Source organism: Protomyctophum parallelum (assembly GCF_964188405.1).
Source record: "Protomyctophum parallelum genome assembly, chromosome: 16".
Classification (NCBI taxonomy): Eukaryota; Metazoa; Chordata; class Actinopteri; order Myctophiformes; family Myctophidae; genus Protomyctophum; species Protomyctophum parallelum.
In genome coordinates, this window is record NC_139711.1 from 10589125 (window position 1) to 10602861 (window position 13737).

The window sequence follows — 13737 nt, forward strand, 5'->3', positions numbered from 1 at the left end:
GAGGGCAGGTAATGTGGTTAACATACATTTTGAATTAAATTGTTAAATGATGACATTATCAAACATGAATAAAAAAAGACATCAGATCAGAGAAGGAAATGTATATAACATATTCCTTTCCTTCTCTGATCTTGTATCTTATACTGTATATACAAATATTAGGAGGATATTAAAAAAAGAAGTACTGTATAGATTCCCTAATTCTCCTCAGCAAATTCAACCCTGACTATAGTGATGCTGTCTGAACAGTGAATGATAGCATTATATTTTTTAAAGATTTGTTTTAGTTTTTTCTGCCTTTGATAGTATCAAGTGAAGATAGACAAAGAAGGGGGAGAAGGGGAGAGACACGCAGCAAAGGTCGTCATGAATGGGACTCGAACACGTGACACGCTGTCTGGCCAAACGCCTATATGTGGCATGCGCCTGGACCACCAGGCCAGCGGGTGCCCACTGCCCAGCATTACTAACCTTGTTAGGAATAGGGAACTTTGTCTGCTCAGCCTTGCCTGGAGTATGGATGGCTGTCAAAGGAGGAGGCCAGGAATGAGTCATCTCCTAAAGACACGGAAACTATAATTAAGATAAACTTGTGTGTCATGTAGTGCAGCGTGTGAGCTTTGATAAGAGTGTGTGTGTGCACAATGTATTAATTTCAGAAACATGCACGCTCTCAGAGTTAACTACGTGAACCCTAGCGTTGCTCTTGGCTGAACTCTTTATTCTATCCCTTTGTTTTTGCTGTGCTTACTGTGTTTTTGTTGTTTTGAATGTTATGCTCTATATTCTACAGTATGCGTGAAGATTTGGAAAATGAGGGGATAGACTAGACTAAAGACCCCCTGTGGGACAGTGATCAACAAAGCTTAAGTGATTAAATTGACATTCAGGACTTTAATACTGTGTACTGTTATTATTCGCGCATGTAACGCATCCCGGTCTCCCCCATCCACCTCACACAGTTCAACCACTCGGGTCAGTGTTTCAGCACAGCTGTGATCAGCATAACTCCACTATGCTGTGTCACAGCTAAAAATATTACATTAGCATTTCTAGTCAATTACCAGCAGCTCCACATATATAAATACGTCTCACTTTGATTGTAGACCCAATGTGTGGTATCTGGAGATACCAAAGTGCAGACATAGCACTATCACCTGCATAGCACCTCATCTGTCAGCACATAAACACAGAGACACACTATACTGCACACACACACACACACACACACACACACACACACACACACACACACACACACACACACACATGCTCCCCCCCCCCCTCCCCCAACACACAGATTCACACACAAATGACTTGAGTGGATGCGTGCCCAATACACAGACACACAGTGCGGAAAGTTACTGCAGGTAATGGCAAAACTGCTGTCAGGGCAAAAGTGAGGCCACAAGCTGGAAACAGCGCTTTCGCATATTTTCTATGTGCGAGCACACACACACACACACACACACACACACACACACACACACACACACACACACACACACACACACACACACACACACACACACACACACACACACACACACACACACACACACGTGTGTGACGTCTCACTCAAAAATGTCTTCTCCCCTACAATGTGATTTATGTCATGTATATATTGAATGCATACAGAGTCTGTAGAGTAGATTTAAATCATTGTTTTTATTCTAGCACATGTTTTGCATAAGTTCAGTGTATTGCTTATGGGCATGGTCAATTGTTGCGTGGGGAATGGAACCTGGGACCTTCCTGCTACAGTCTTTGTTTTAATCATTATTTTATGATAAAGTACCCAGTATAATATTGGCTGGACTTTGTATAGCTACCAGTGGTGCCAGAATACATTGGTTTAACGATACGATATTGGGCTCCCAATATGATACAATATGATATTAAATGTTTCTCACAAAGCTCGGTGTCATGCTGTTGTCATCCTGGTTTTACCAACCAAGTGTAGTTATTAACCCATTTTGGGCGGGAACCCCTTTTGGTAAACATGTTATAATTTAGCTATTGAAAAATAGCAGATCTACAAACTCATAGCGCGCCACCAAGTGGCGCGCTACGAGCTTGTAGGTCTGCTATTTTCTTTTTTTAATCAGGTCAGAATGGGTTAACAACACAAGGGCTCAAACGGGTCACAGTAAATCCTTGGCTCTGATGCCACTGTGCCCCTGATGCAATCTTAGATTAGACGTAGGCCTATTTTATCTTGCAGAAATGATTACTGTGTATATAGTAAGTGTATATTTCATATCACACGCCATGTATGAACTCTAGCAAAAATACTGTATTAATAATTTATAATATAATATACAGTCTATCATCTCGACAATATTATCTCGCCACACTTTAATATATCACAATATTTGGTGGCACAATATATGGTGACAAGCCTAATGGATACTGTGTGAAACGGTGGGCATTTGTTAGAGGGATAGTCAGTGAGAGTGTCTACAATGGGAATTATTGGATATGAATCTGCAATTTTCTGTAGTGGTCCCAATAATATATTTTGTTGTTAAAAGTATACTGAAGTAGAATACCACATGACTTGGTTAAGCTATGTTGATGATGTTGAAACTTGAAAGTTGTAGTTGCAAGAGCAATACTTTCTAGTCATAATGTTATTTGACTTGATTATTTTGTTTTATTATTATCTGTAGTTATCTGTGTTTCTATCAGCGGATGTAAGTTCAAGTATTGAAACTGTACTGAAGTCAAGCGGTTAGGATATAAATAGCAATAGAAAATTGACATGATGTTACATACTCTTGTACAGTAGGTGGCGGTATGCACCTTTTTGTTGGTTGCGATCCGCCATAAAACTCAGAGAAGAAGAAGAAGAAGAAGTCAAGCGGTTCACACCCTTCTCTGGATCCGGGCTCAATTCTCCAAAGCATTCTGGTTCTGGTCCCTCCAGTCGTCGTAAGCTCCTGAGGACGGCTGTCGCCAGGCACTCGAGAGGTCTCAGCTCTCCCTGCCAAACTGACCCCCCCACGCTGGCCAGCAGCCTCCCAACAACAGCACCACTGTCCCCCTTGTCGCAGCGTCCTACCACTAGTCTCGCCTCACTTTCACCCATCATTTTCTATTCCATAAATACTCACACACAGTATTCAATCCCTGTTCAAATCGGCCAACGACCGCACTATAACCCCAAATCCCACGGAATTAAGCTCAACAACCTAATTCATCCACCCTGCCCCCCCCCTACATTAATCCACCAAAAATAGCCCTAATCAACACTAGATCCTTAAACACACCACATGTCCCCACACATATGAAACCCATTCCTGTCCTTGTTTTAGACAGAAAAAATATTAGCACTTGTACCTCACACCGTGGTGTAGTTCTCCAGAACCTCTCCACTTTGAAAAGAGAACCCTTACAACCCAAATACCCAACCCTAGTTAAAATGGCCCTATATAATGCAAGATCCATAACCCAAAAAACTGCTTTTATTAGTACACTGCTTTCTGACCATAACTTAGATTTTTAATTTTTAACTGAAACATGGCTCAATACAACTGAATGTTCACCACTTACTTTCAGTTCACCCAGATCCGGACGTGGTGGTGGCATAGCGGCTATATTTAAGAAACTCTTTAACTGCCGCCTAGTTAACACAGATCACTACCCCAGTTTTGAGGTCCAAGTCATTAGAGTGGACTCTGAAAATCCACTTTTAATTATTCTCGTGTACCTCCCACCAAAGTCCAAGGACTTCATTTCTCAATGTTCTGCCTTCCTCTCAACCATTATGCCCAACTTTGACGAGGCTTTGATTCTAGGTGATATAAATGTCCACTTATGTTGCCCTCATAAGCCTCTAGTTAGCGATTCTAGTCATTTAATTTAGTCTTTTAATCTTTCACTCCTTGACACCGGTCCCACACACAGGCTGGGTCACACGTTGGACCTAGTTCTATCCTACGGTTTTAATATAGTTAACATGGAAATAATAGCTCCATGTCTTTCCGACCATTGCACCATTTTATTTGATGCCGCTCTGTCTCTCCCCCTGTCAAAACCTCATCTCCCAACTCGTTACTCACGTCACTTTAACTCCCAAACTACCGCCATTTTTTCAGAGGCCCTCACTGCTGCCCCAAACACCTGTATTGTTGAGGCCCCACAACCAGAAATGAACACAGAGGTACTGCTTTCCCTATTTAATTCCACCTGCGCCACAATCCTAGATAATATTGCTCCCTTAAAACAAAAAAAATCCAAACCAAAATGCTCCCCTTGGCTAAATGACACCACCAGAGCCCTGAGAAGGGAATGCAGAAAATCGGAAAGGAAGTGGAAAAGTGACAAACTTCAGATCTCCTTCGACATTCTGAAAAACAACCTCCTCAGTTATCAGGATGCAATAAACGCAGCACGTAAAACCTATTTCTCTAAACTAATTTCTGACAACTCCCATAATCCACAGATCCTCTTCAAAACCATAAACTCAGTTATCCACCCTCCCCCCGGCAATAATACGGACATTTCTGCTGCAAAATGTAACGAGTTATTTTAACGAGTTATTTTTTATCACAAAAGTAAATAACATCAGACAAAATATCCCCCCACCCACATCTGACCTATCGACCCCATCGGCCTGCACCTCCATATTAGACAGCTTCCCTCCCACCACACACCACACACCCAGCCTCATCAAGATAATCTCCACCATGAAGCCTTCCACCTGTCATCTTGACATTGTCCCCTCTGCCCTCCTGAAAGAGGTTGCCAACACCGCTGGTCCCAGCATCCTGGCAATAATAAATGGCTCCCTGGCCACTGGCACAGTCCCGGACTGCTTCAAGCATGCAGTAGTTCAACCCCTCCTGAAAAAACCCAACACTGACCCACCCCACCCCATTTCCCCTCACTGTATATGTATCTTTTCCCTTTTTGCTTCCTATATGATGAATTCCTGTTCTGTTCTTTAGCTACATAGAAGTGTCTATTTGTATGTCTCTAAATGTTTTGATGAATTGAACAATGTGGACCCTGTTGTAAACAAGTGTAATGCTTAATTGGGTCGTCCACTCACAGTTAACAGTCTTTGTATTGAGTTTGTGCTTAAAATGTACTGTAAATTCTACAAACTGTTAATAAATATTTCAATCAATCAATCAAAGACCTGTGACCCCTCCATACCCAGCAATTACAGACCCATATCAAAACTTCCATTTTTGTCCAAAATCCTAGAAAAAGTAATTCTCTCCCAGTTAATGCCATACCTTCAACACAATAATAATTTCAGTCAGGTTTCAGACCCCTCCACAGTACAGAATCAGCCCTCCTGAAGGTCCACAACGACCTGCTCCTTTCTGCTGACGCTGGGGACTGCGGTGTCCTACTACTGCTGGACCTCAGCGCAGCATTCGACACCGTGGACCACACCATTTTACTGCACCGCCTCAAGTCCCATGCTGGAGTCCAAAACACAGCCTTGGGCTGGTTTGAATCATACCTCAAGGACAGATCTTTCTCTGTCAATATGGGTACTTTCTCCTCTCCCCCTGCCCACCTCTCCTGCGGAGTCCCCCAAGGATCCATCCTAGGCCCCATCTTGTTTTCCCTCTATATGCTCCCCCTTGGTCAAATCATCAGACAATACAACATCTCATTCCACTGCTACGCAGATGACACCCAACTATATCTCCCTCTGAAACCCAACGATCAATCCACACTAAACAACCTAAATAAATGCCTCTCCGACATCAAAAGCTGGATGGCTCAAAACTTCCTACAACTAAATGACAGTAAATTTGAAATAGTACTATTTGGTCCACCTGACTCCATCACACAAATAAAAAATGACCTTGGCGACCTCGCCCCCCTTGTCAAACCCCACACTAAAAACCTCGGGTGCTCTTTGACTCCGCCTTTAAATTCGACAAACAAATCAACACCATAGTCAAAACCAGTTTTTTCCACCTCCGCTCCATCACCAAAATTAAGCCATTTCTCTCCGCACACGACCTCGAAATTGTCATCCATGCACTCATATCATCCCGTCTAGATTACTGCAACTCCCTCTACACCGGAATCTCCCAGTCATCCCTATCCCGTCTCCAAATGGTGCAAAACGCGGCTGCCAGACTCCTGACTGGCACCAGGAGACGAGACCATATCACCCCTGTCCTTGCCTCTCTCCACTGGTTGCCGGTCCGGTTACATACAAAGCACTAAACGGACTGGCCCCCTCCTACATCTCTGACCTCCTCTCATATTCCTCCTCCATCAGGACCCTCAGGTCAGCAGACAGTCGACTCCTAAAGCTAAATTCCAATACCCAAAATCTCGGACACTCGCTCACTCCCACTCGCTCACTCGGGGTCATTCCAGCGTGACCCGGAAATGGTTAACGTTCCGATTGTTAAAGCGCTCCATCGAGGAGGAGAGGAGAGTCGAGTGGAGGAGCCGAGTGAGCTCTCCGAGACCGCATAGAGCGAGTGTACATCAGGTGCAGGCTCGGTGGGGTATTTTGTCTCCTCGCAGCGGATTTCCGCATCACGTGTACATGTTTTTTTTCCTTCTCCAGTGACATAAGTCCGCCTCCTCCACATGTGGCACAGAAAACACTGATGAAACCCGATACTGTGCACCCCCCCCCCCCCCCCCCCCCATCCACTAGCTGCCGGCCGGCTGACTGGCTGAAGTCGCCGACCCAACGGCCAACACACACATGCACGCATTGCACGCACTGTTCAACTGTTTGTTGAAGAGACACATTTTCGCTGAATGAATAGAGCTTCAGAATGATAAAGTAGCCTATCTAGCCTACTTATGTGAAAGTGAAAGGACCACAACAAGCCACTGGCTTTATTGCGTTGTGTGATATAAGCATAATAAAAGTAGGATATATAAATTAGGCCGGCTATATTGTGCGCACCTCAAAAGCTATAGTTAATTTATCTCTGTGCATGCCTGAATGCACAGACTGCTATGAATGACGGTGACAAAAATGAAAAATGTATTTATTTATATGTGGACTGAACTGAATATGTAAGTCAGAGAGACTATACCTAATTCCTGTTATAGTGTCCGTTATTTGCAAAGACTGACTGTCGGAGGAGGGGGGGGGGGGTGATTTATACGTGTGCGCATCCTGGCGCTTATTCACTATTTCAGGAATATGTGTTACCAATACATAGGCTACACATTGGCCTCGGACCCTCGGTTACATGTACAAAATGATGAATTGTCTATTCTGCACTGTACGGCTCTGTTGGACTTCGGAGTTCCAGGGATCCAGCTGTGTGACACCACTTTTGCTTTGGCAACGTATGTTTTCCCATGCCAATAAAGCCCTTTGAATTGAATTGAATTGATACACGTCATTAGTGATCGCGGATTGTGCCGTCGCTTTGAAATGACAGCTTAGTACATTCCGATTCCAGAGGAAAATTCGACCACCACTCTGTCCTCGCATAGAATCCTCTCCTCCTCCTCTCCTCCTCGCTGGGGGCGGAGCCGAGGAGCGAGTGGAGGACGCGAGGAGAGTGAGCGAGTGTGAAAGTTGCGGTATTGGAATTTAGCTTAAATGTCCCAGCGACAAGGAAGAGGCTCAGGGGTGACCGAGCCTTTGCGGTCGCATCCCCTAAAATTTGGAACAGCAAAACTGAGAGTTTTAAGTCTAGGCTCAAAACGTTCCTCTACTCTCAAGCCTTCCAGTCCCCCTAATTTTACTCTTGCACTTTATAGGATACGTTCTCCGTACTGCCTTTTAACTGCTCTCTCTCTCTCTCTTTTTTATTCAATTTCTTTATTTATTTTATTGTTTCACTGATGTATTGTATTGTTTTCTTTGACCTGTGAAGCACTTTGGTACGATGAGAGTCGTTTTTAAATGTGCTATACAAATAAAATTTATTTCATTTGATTTGATTCCCGGCTCACCCATCTGACCACTTAAAGGACATCTTTTAGTTTTAGTTTTTTTCAACCGAGGTTCATGATTTAGGTTGTTATTAGAGAAAGTAAAAGATGAGATTTTGAGGGGGGTGGGGGGGGGGGGGGGATATCCACAAGGCCCCAGACCACAGGTTGAGAATCACTGCTGTGGTCTCACTGGTCTGTATTGAGTGTTTTGAGCTCCAGCCCAGCTGCTGGAGTTTCTAATAACGCGGCCCTCCCGTTATAAACAATTAAAAACATGCACTACATGTGTTCAGGAAAAAACGTCTTGGTGGACAGACACAGTGGCCTAACATTTATCAGGAATTCTCTTGTCAACACTATTGATCTCTAAGATATGTTGTGAATCTTGTGATCAGTACTGCAGATAGACAACCATCTTGCGCATTCAAGAGCCAGATGCTGCATGGTCTCCACTCACTACAGAGTTGCGGGCAAGACAGCTTTTTCTGTCAATGGTCCAACTTCGTGGAATGAACTCCAAAACTCTTTAAAACTGAACTCCCTGCCATTCTTCGGTCAGTTCAAAGGAATGCTCCAGAACATTTTTCACCATGATTGCTCCTGCTTCTTATTGATCTATTTTACTGATGGTTGTTCTGTATAAAGTTCCTAATTTATCCTGATTTATAATGTTGTTTGATGTATTGTTTTTTGACTGTATTTTGTGTATTGTAAACCTCGGAGTATAAATAAAGTATAAATAAAGGTGATGATGATGATGATGATTGTTAACCCCTTTTGGTGTTAGCATTATCTTATGCTTTAGCTATTGAAAAATAGCAGATCTACAAGCTCATAGCGCGCCACCGAGTGGCGCGCTATGAGCTTGTAGGTCTGCGATTTTTGAAAAATTGAATAACGAAAGACATGTCAGGATTTAGAAGACATTTATAGAATCGTTCCCAGGTCAAAATGGGTTAACTTCATCACTTGGTCAGTCAGTCACCCGAAAACATCATTATATTTACAATATAGATTTTAAAAATGAATGAATGAATGAATGACTAATTAATTAATTCAGCTGGGAAATGTACTAATCCTTAAAACAAATACTCCTGCACATTTACTGTACCAAGAGACTTCTCACCTGATAACCACAACCGTAACCACCCAGTGGCCCCATCCTGTTGCAACGTCATGAACAGCTGTCAGCTCTATGTTCTCTCTCACCGTCCAGACAGACATGTTGTTCTTGTGTACTGGCCATTGTGAGCATGAGTTAGGTGTGTGTGTGTGTGTGTGTGTGTGCGTGTGCATGTGTGTGTGTGTGTGTTGTGTGTGTGTGTGTGTGTGTGTGCGTGCGTGCGTTTGTGCGTGCGTGGGACTGGCAGCCTGTCCAGGATAGTAGAGCTACCCAAGGCATGCTTGGATGAGGTCCAGTCCAGCATGCAATGAGTCGAATCAAAGAATGCAGTCAAAGCAGTGAGGTTGATAAATCATTTTTATGTACATAAACCCTGAATAAACCTCACACTTGGCTTTACTTCACACCAAACATCGCACGCACGCACACGCGTGCATGCACGCAGACACACGCACGCACACAGACACACACACGCACGCAGACACACACAACCACACACACACACACACACACACACACACACACACACACACACACTGTTGTGACAGTGGAGGTCAGAAGGTAAAGGGGCTGAAAAGGCCCGATGACCAGTCTCCCATAATGCATCTGCTCTGGAGTGTATGAGTCATATTATGAGATGACTCATTCTTCCTTGTGTGCGTGCATGTGGAAAGTGTGTAAAAGGAAGACAAAACATGTTTGGCTGTAGAATGCACGCGTGTGTGTGACGTGCGCGTGTGTGTGTGTGTGCCTGTGTGTGTGTGCCTGTGTGTGTGTGCCTGCGTGTGTGCATGGTGCGTGTGTCCATTTGAGTGTCTACTCTACAGCATATGAGGTATTATTCAACGATCCCTGTGTAATATATGGGCAGAGTGGGAGTGAGCGTATGCGTGTGTTTGGGTGTGTGTCTTGTGTGCGTGTCTCCCCTCTCCGCAATCGTAATTCACTTGGCCTGACGACATACCACCCGTTGCCAGGCAACTGTTCTGTGACATCATCATCCCTCTCTCCGAAGAGTGTTGCCATGTTTTGACAGACGGTGCGCCGCATGTCGCGCGCGTGTGTGCGGCGCGCGTGCGCGCGTGTGTAAGAGAAACAACGTCAAAATGTGTATGTACTGTACAGTATGTATTACCTCAGGTGCATCCTTAGAGTTAATGTAACTCAGCTTGCGGGCAGGGCTGGGCGATATGATGTGACATCAAATCAATGTCACGATTATTACAAACTTTTGGCTCGACTAAGATTAATGAACGATAAAAAAGCGGAAAGAGACGATCTACAAGCGCGTCGCATCGATCGCGGCGCAGTGAGCCTGTTTTATGAGAGACATCGTTCACGCACTCAAGCGTTCACAATGTGTTGATCTACAAGCTCACAACACAGCATCACACTTTGTGAGCTTGTAGATCTGCTATTAAAAATATATATTCTTTTCTTCTTTTTGAAACAGACATGCCAAAAATTGGGACATCAGGGTGAAAGTGGTTAGAAGAATGTGATCATTGTAATGTGACCCGGGCGGCTAGTGTTGCGGTCTGGATACTGTACCTACAGTAGGCTGTTGAGCCAGCCTGACGGCGTGTCGCGGGTTTGACTCCCTATCCCGACGACCTTTGCCGCGTGTCACCCCCCCATCTCTCTGCCCATTTCCTGTCACCATACTGTACACTATCAAATAAAGGCAGAAAAAGCCCCAAAATATATCTAATTTATATATATATATATATATGTATATATTGAAAAATAATAATAATGTAATGTGCAAGCGCTTTGAGCACTTGGAAAAGCGCTATAAAAATGCAATTCATTATAAAAATGCAATTCATAATGTACCTTTTCTAAGAAAAAAAGATAGTATGTTAAAAAGGTATAAAGAGACTTGCACAAAAACATGTAATATATAGTTGCGTCGTTTACGGCGGTTCCGTGACCGCGGAGGCTCCCTGGCATCCCTCCGCGGTCCCTGGCATATCTTCTCTAATGGGGGTCTGTGGGCTAATTAGTGTCATTTTGGGGGCCCTTGACATGAAAAAGTTTGGGAACCACTGCTATAATAAGACCATTTTCAAGATTTTTCTTTTTTCTCCCACCCCTATAAGGATGGGAAGTCCATTCTCCTTTGTATGTTTCCATTACTTTGAACAGCCTTAGAGAACTTGTGAGGAAGTGGCCTCTAATGAGTTCTACTGTATGTGGATGTGTTAGTTTTAATCACACTACAGTATCAACAGGCTCAGCCAGGTGCTTTCAACATAGACCATTGCTAATGGTCCCTGCAGCTTTTCATGCACCATTAACCATTCTGCTGTTGGCATCATTTGATTTAATCAAGCACTAATCCACAACGTCCCAACACATGAGGTTCAATGGAAGTAACCCGTCGTGCTACAATACATAGCCTACTGTATAGACCAGTGGTTCACAAACCTTTTAGCCCAGTACCCAAACTAGTGAAAATAGCAGATCTGCAAGCTCACACCCCTTCGCATCGTGCCTCGTTGTGAGCTCGTAGATCGGCTATTTTCACTATAGTTCTTGAAGATTAGTTTTCTAATTTATGGATTTTTATTTTATTTTTCTTTGAATTTTCATGAAATTATTGAAAAAATTTAGTTCAGTTTTTAGTTCATGATTCCTTTTAGCTTTTGGGGGTGAGACAGCGTTGACCAGACTCAATCTCATTACTACACTGGTTGTAGGTAATGCATAAAAGAATGTGTAGATGCAGTCACGAGCCGAAGATATTATCATGAGATTTTTTATGATCATGATTTTACGATAATCGTGATCGTTACAATATTACATTATTAGTGGATCTCTTGTGGATAACTTGTGGCACTAATCGGTCCAGCCCCCAGCACACACACACACACACACACACACACACACACACACACACACACACACACACACACACACACACACACACACACACACAAAGGCTCATACAGAGCCACACTGAACAAATTGACTCAGGATTTTACTGGAGAGAGAACTGGTTTGGATGTTAGGGAAGTTGATAATGGAGGGGGGGGGGTATTGTTGTCTCCGATTGTGAACACTCTGATCCTTACACTTGACCTTGCTTTAAATGTCCAGGCTGAATTGAATAGCACTTTGACACTATTGACAGGAGCTTTTCTCACAGCTGGCTGCCTGCCTGACACTGACACACAGTCTGCTAGCCTTCAATTTGAATTTTGAATGAGTTTTGAAAGGAGGACAGGAGATGGGGAGAGAGAGACAAGGAGGAACAGAGAGAGAGAGAGAGGCACGCAGAGAAAGAGACAGTGCACGCGGCGAGAAAAATAAACCATGCAGAAGGTTGTGTGACGAGAGGAAGATAGAGAGAATGAAAAGAGATGTACAGAGAGAGAGAGAGAGAGAGAGAGAGAGAGAGAGAGGGAACAAAGAGAGCGTGAAGAAGTGAGGGAAACAGAGAGAGAGGGAGAGAGAGAGAGGGGAGGGGGGTTATCTCCTGACAAGAAGTGGTGAGAAAGTACTTATGGTTGTCTGAATACAGAATTGGAGAGAAACACCGCATTGACATCATTCTGAAGCAGTGTTAATTTTGCAGACTAAAACTATGACAAAGAATGTTCGTAGATCCTAGAACCTTTTTCATTGTTGAAAACTAAATACAAACTATGCTATAATGACTAAAATAAAAACTAGATAATGTTATTGATGGGGAAGAGATCCAGTAGAAATAAGAAAAGTCATGCTTGGTTAAGCACGGGTGTCGCACTCCGAAAACAGCCGATCTAGCCTGGAGATCACCTGTACATCGCCTGTTTTCGGCATGCAGTTAAGTATAAATGAGATGTCAAGGCCAGCCAAAAAAAGTTGACTAAATTAAGGGTAAACTAAGTTGACTAAAATCTTATAATGAATGAATTGCATTTTTATAGCACTTTTCCAAGTGCTCAAAGCACTTTACAATTGTTCAAAGCAGCAAACATTTGACGCCAGCGTCCACACTTCCCATATTCACACACCAATGGTGGCAAGCTCACACCGACCAACTCATTGGAGGCAATGTAGGGTTCAGTATCTTGCCCAAGGACACATGTGGACAGGAGGAGCGGGATTCGAACCGCCGACCCAGGGATCTATGGACGACCTGCTCTACCTCCTGGGCCATAGTCGCCCTTAACTAAAACTAGATTAAAACTACAAATATTTCAGATGATTAAAATATGACAAAAACTCAAATTAATTGTATTCAAAAGTCTATGAATAAGCAGTCAAAATGAACACTGCTTAGTTTAAAACAGGGGATAGAAGAGAGCAGCAAAAGGAGAAGGTATAGGAATGGACAGAGGCAAAGAGAGAGGGGGAAGAGAAGAAGAGGAGGAGAAGATGAAAGAAAGGCAAAAGAGAGGAAAATGTGGAAAAGATTGTTCCATGATGTCATTCTGAAGAAACAAAAACATTTAATCTAAGACCAAGCTCTGTCTGTCTGTCTGTCTGTCTGTCTGTCTGTCTGTCTGTCTGTCTGTCTGTCTGTCTGTCTGTCTGTCTGTCTGTCTGTCTCTCACACTCTCTGTCTGTCTCACTGTCTCTGTCTCTCTCTTTCTCTCTTTCATGTCTCTCTCTCTCTTTCTCTCTCTCGCTCTCTCTCAAATCAGACTCTTGGGAGAGCATCAGGAAACTCTTTGTGCAAACATAAAACCGGCTAATACTCAGGACACGCGCGCGTGTGTGTGTGTGTGTGT

General features: G+C 43.5%; 1 protein-coding gene across 1 annotated transcript in view; it reads right to left on the reverse strand.

Annotated features, from left to right (window-relative positions):
- Positions 1–13737, reverse strand: part of aff2 (AF4/FMR2 family, member 2) — a 115498-nt gene that overhangs the window by 44059 nt on the left and 57702 nt on the right. Inside the window, exon 6 of the mRNA XM_083785724.1 lies at positions 472–558. Coding sequence (XP_083641850.1) covers positions 472–558 — 87 coding nt within the window. The remainder of the gene's footprint in view (positions 1–471; positions 559–13737) is intronic.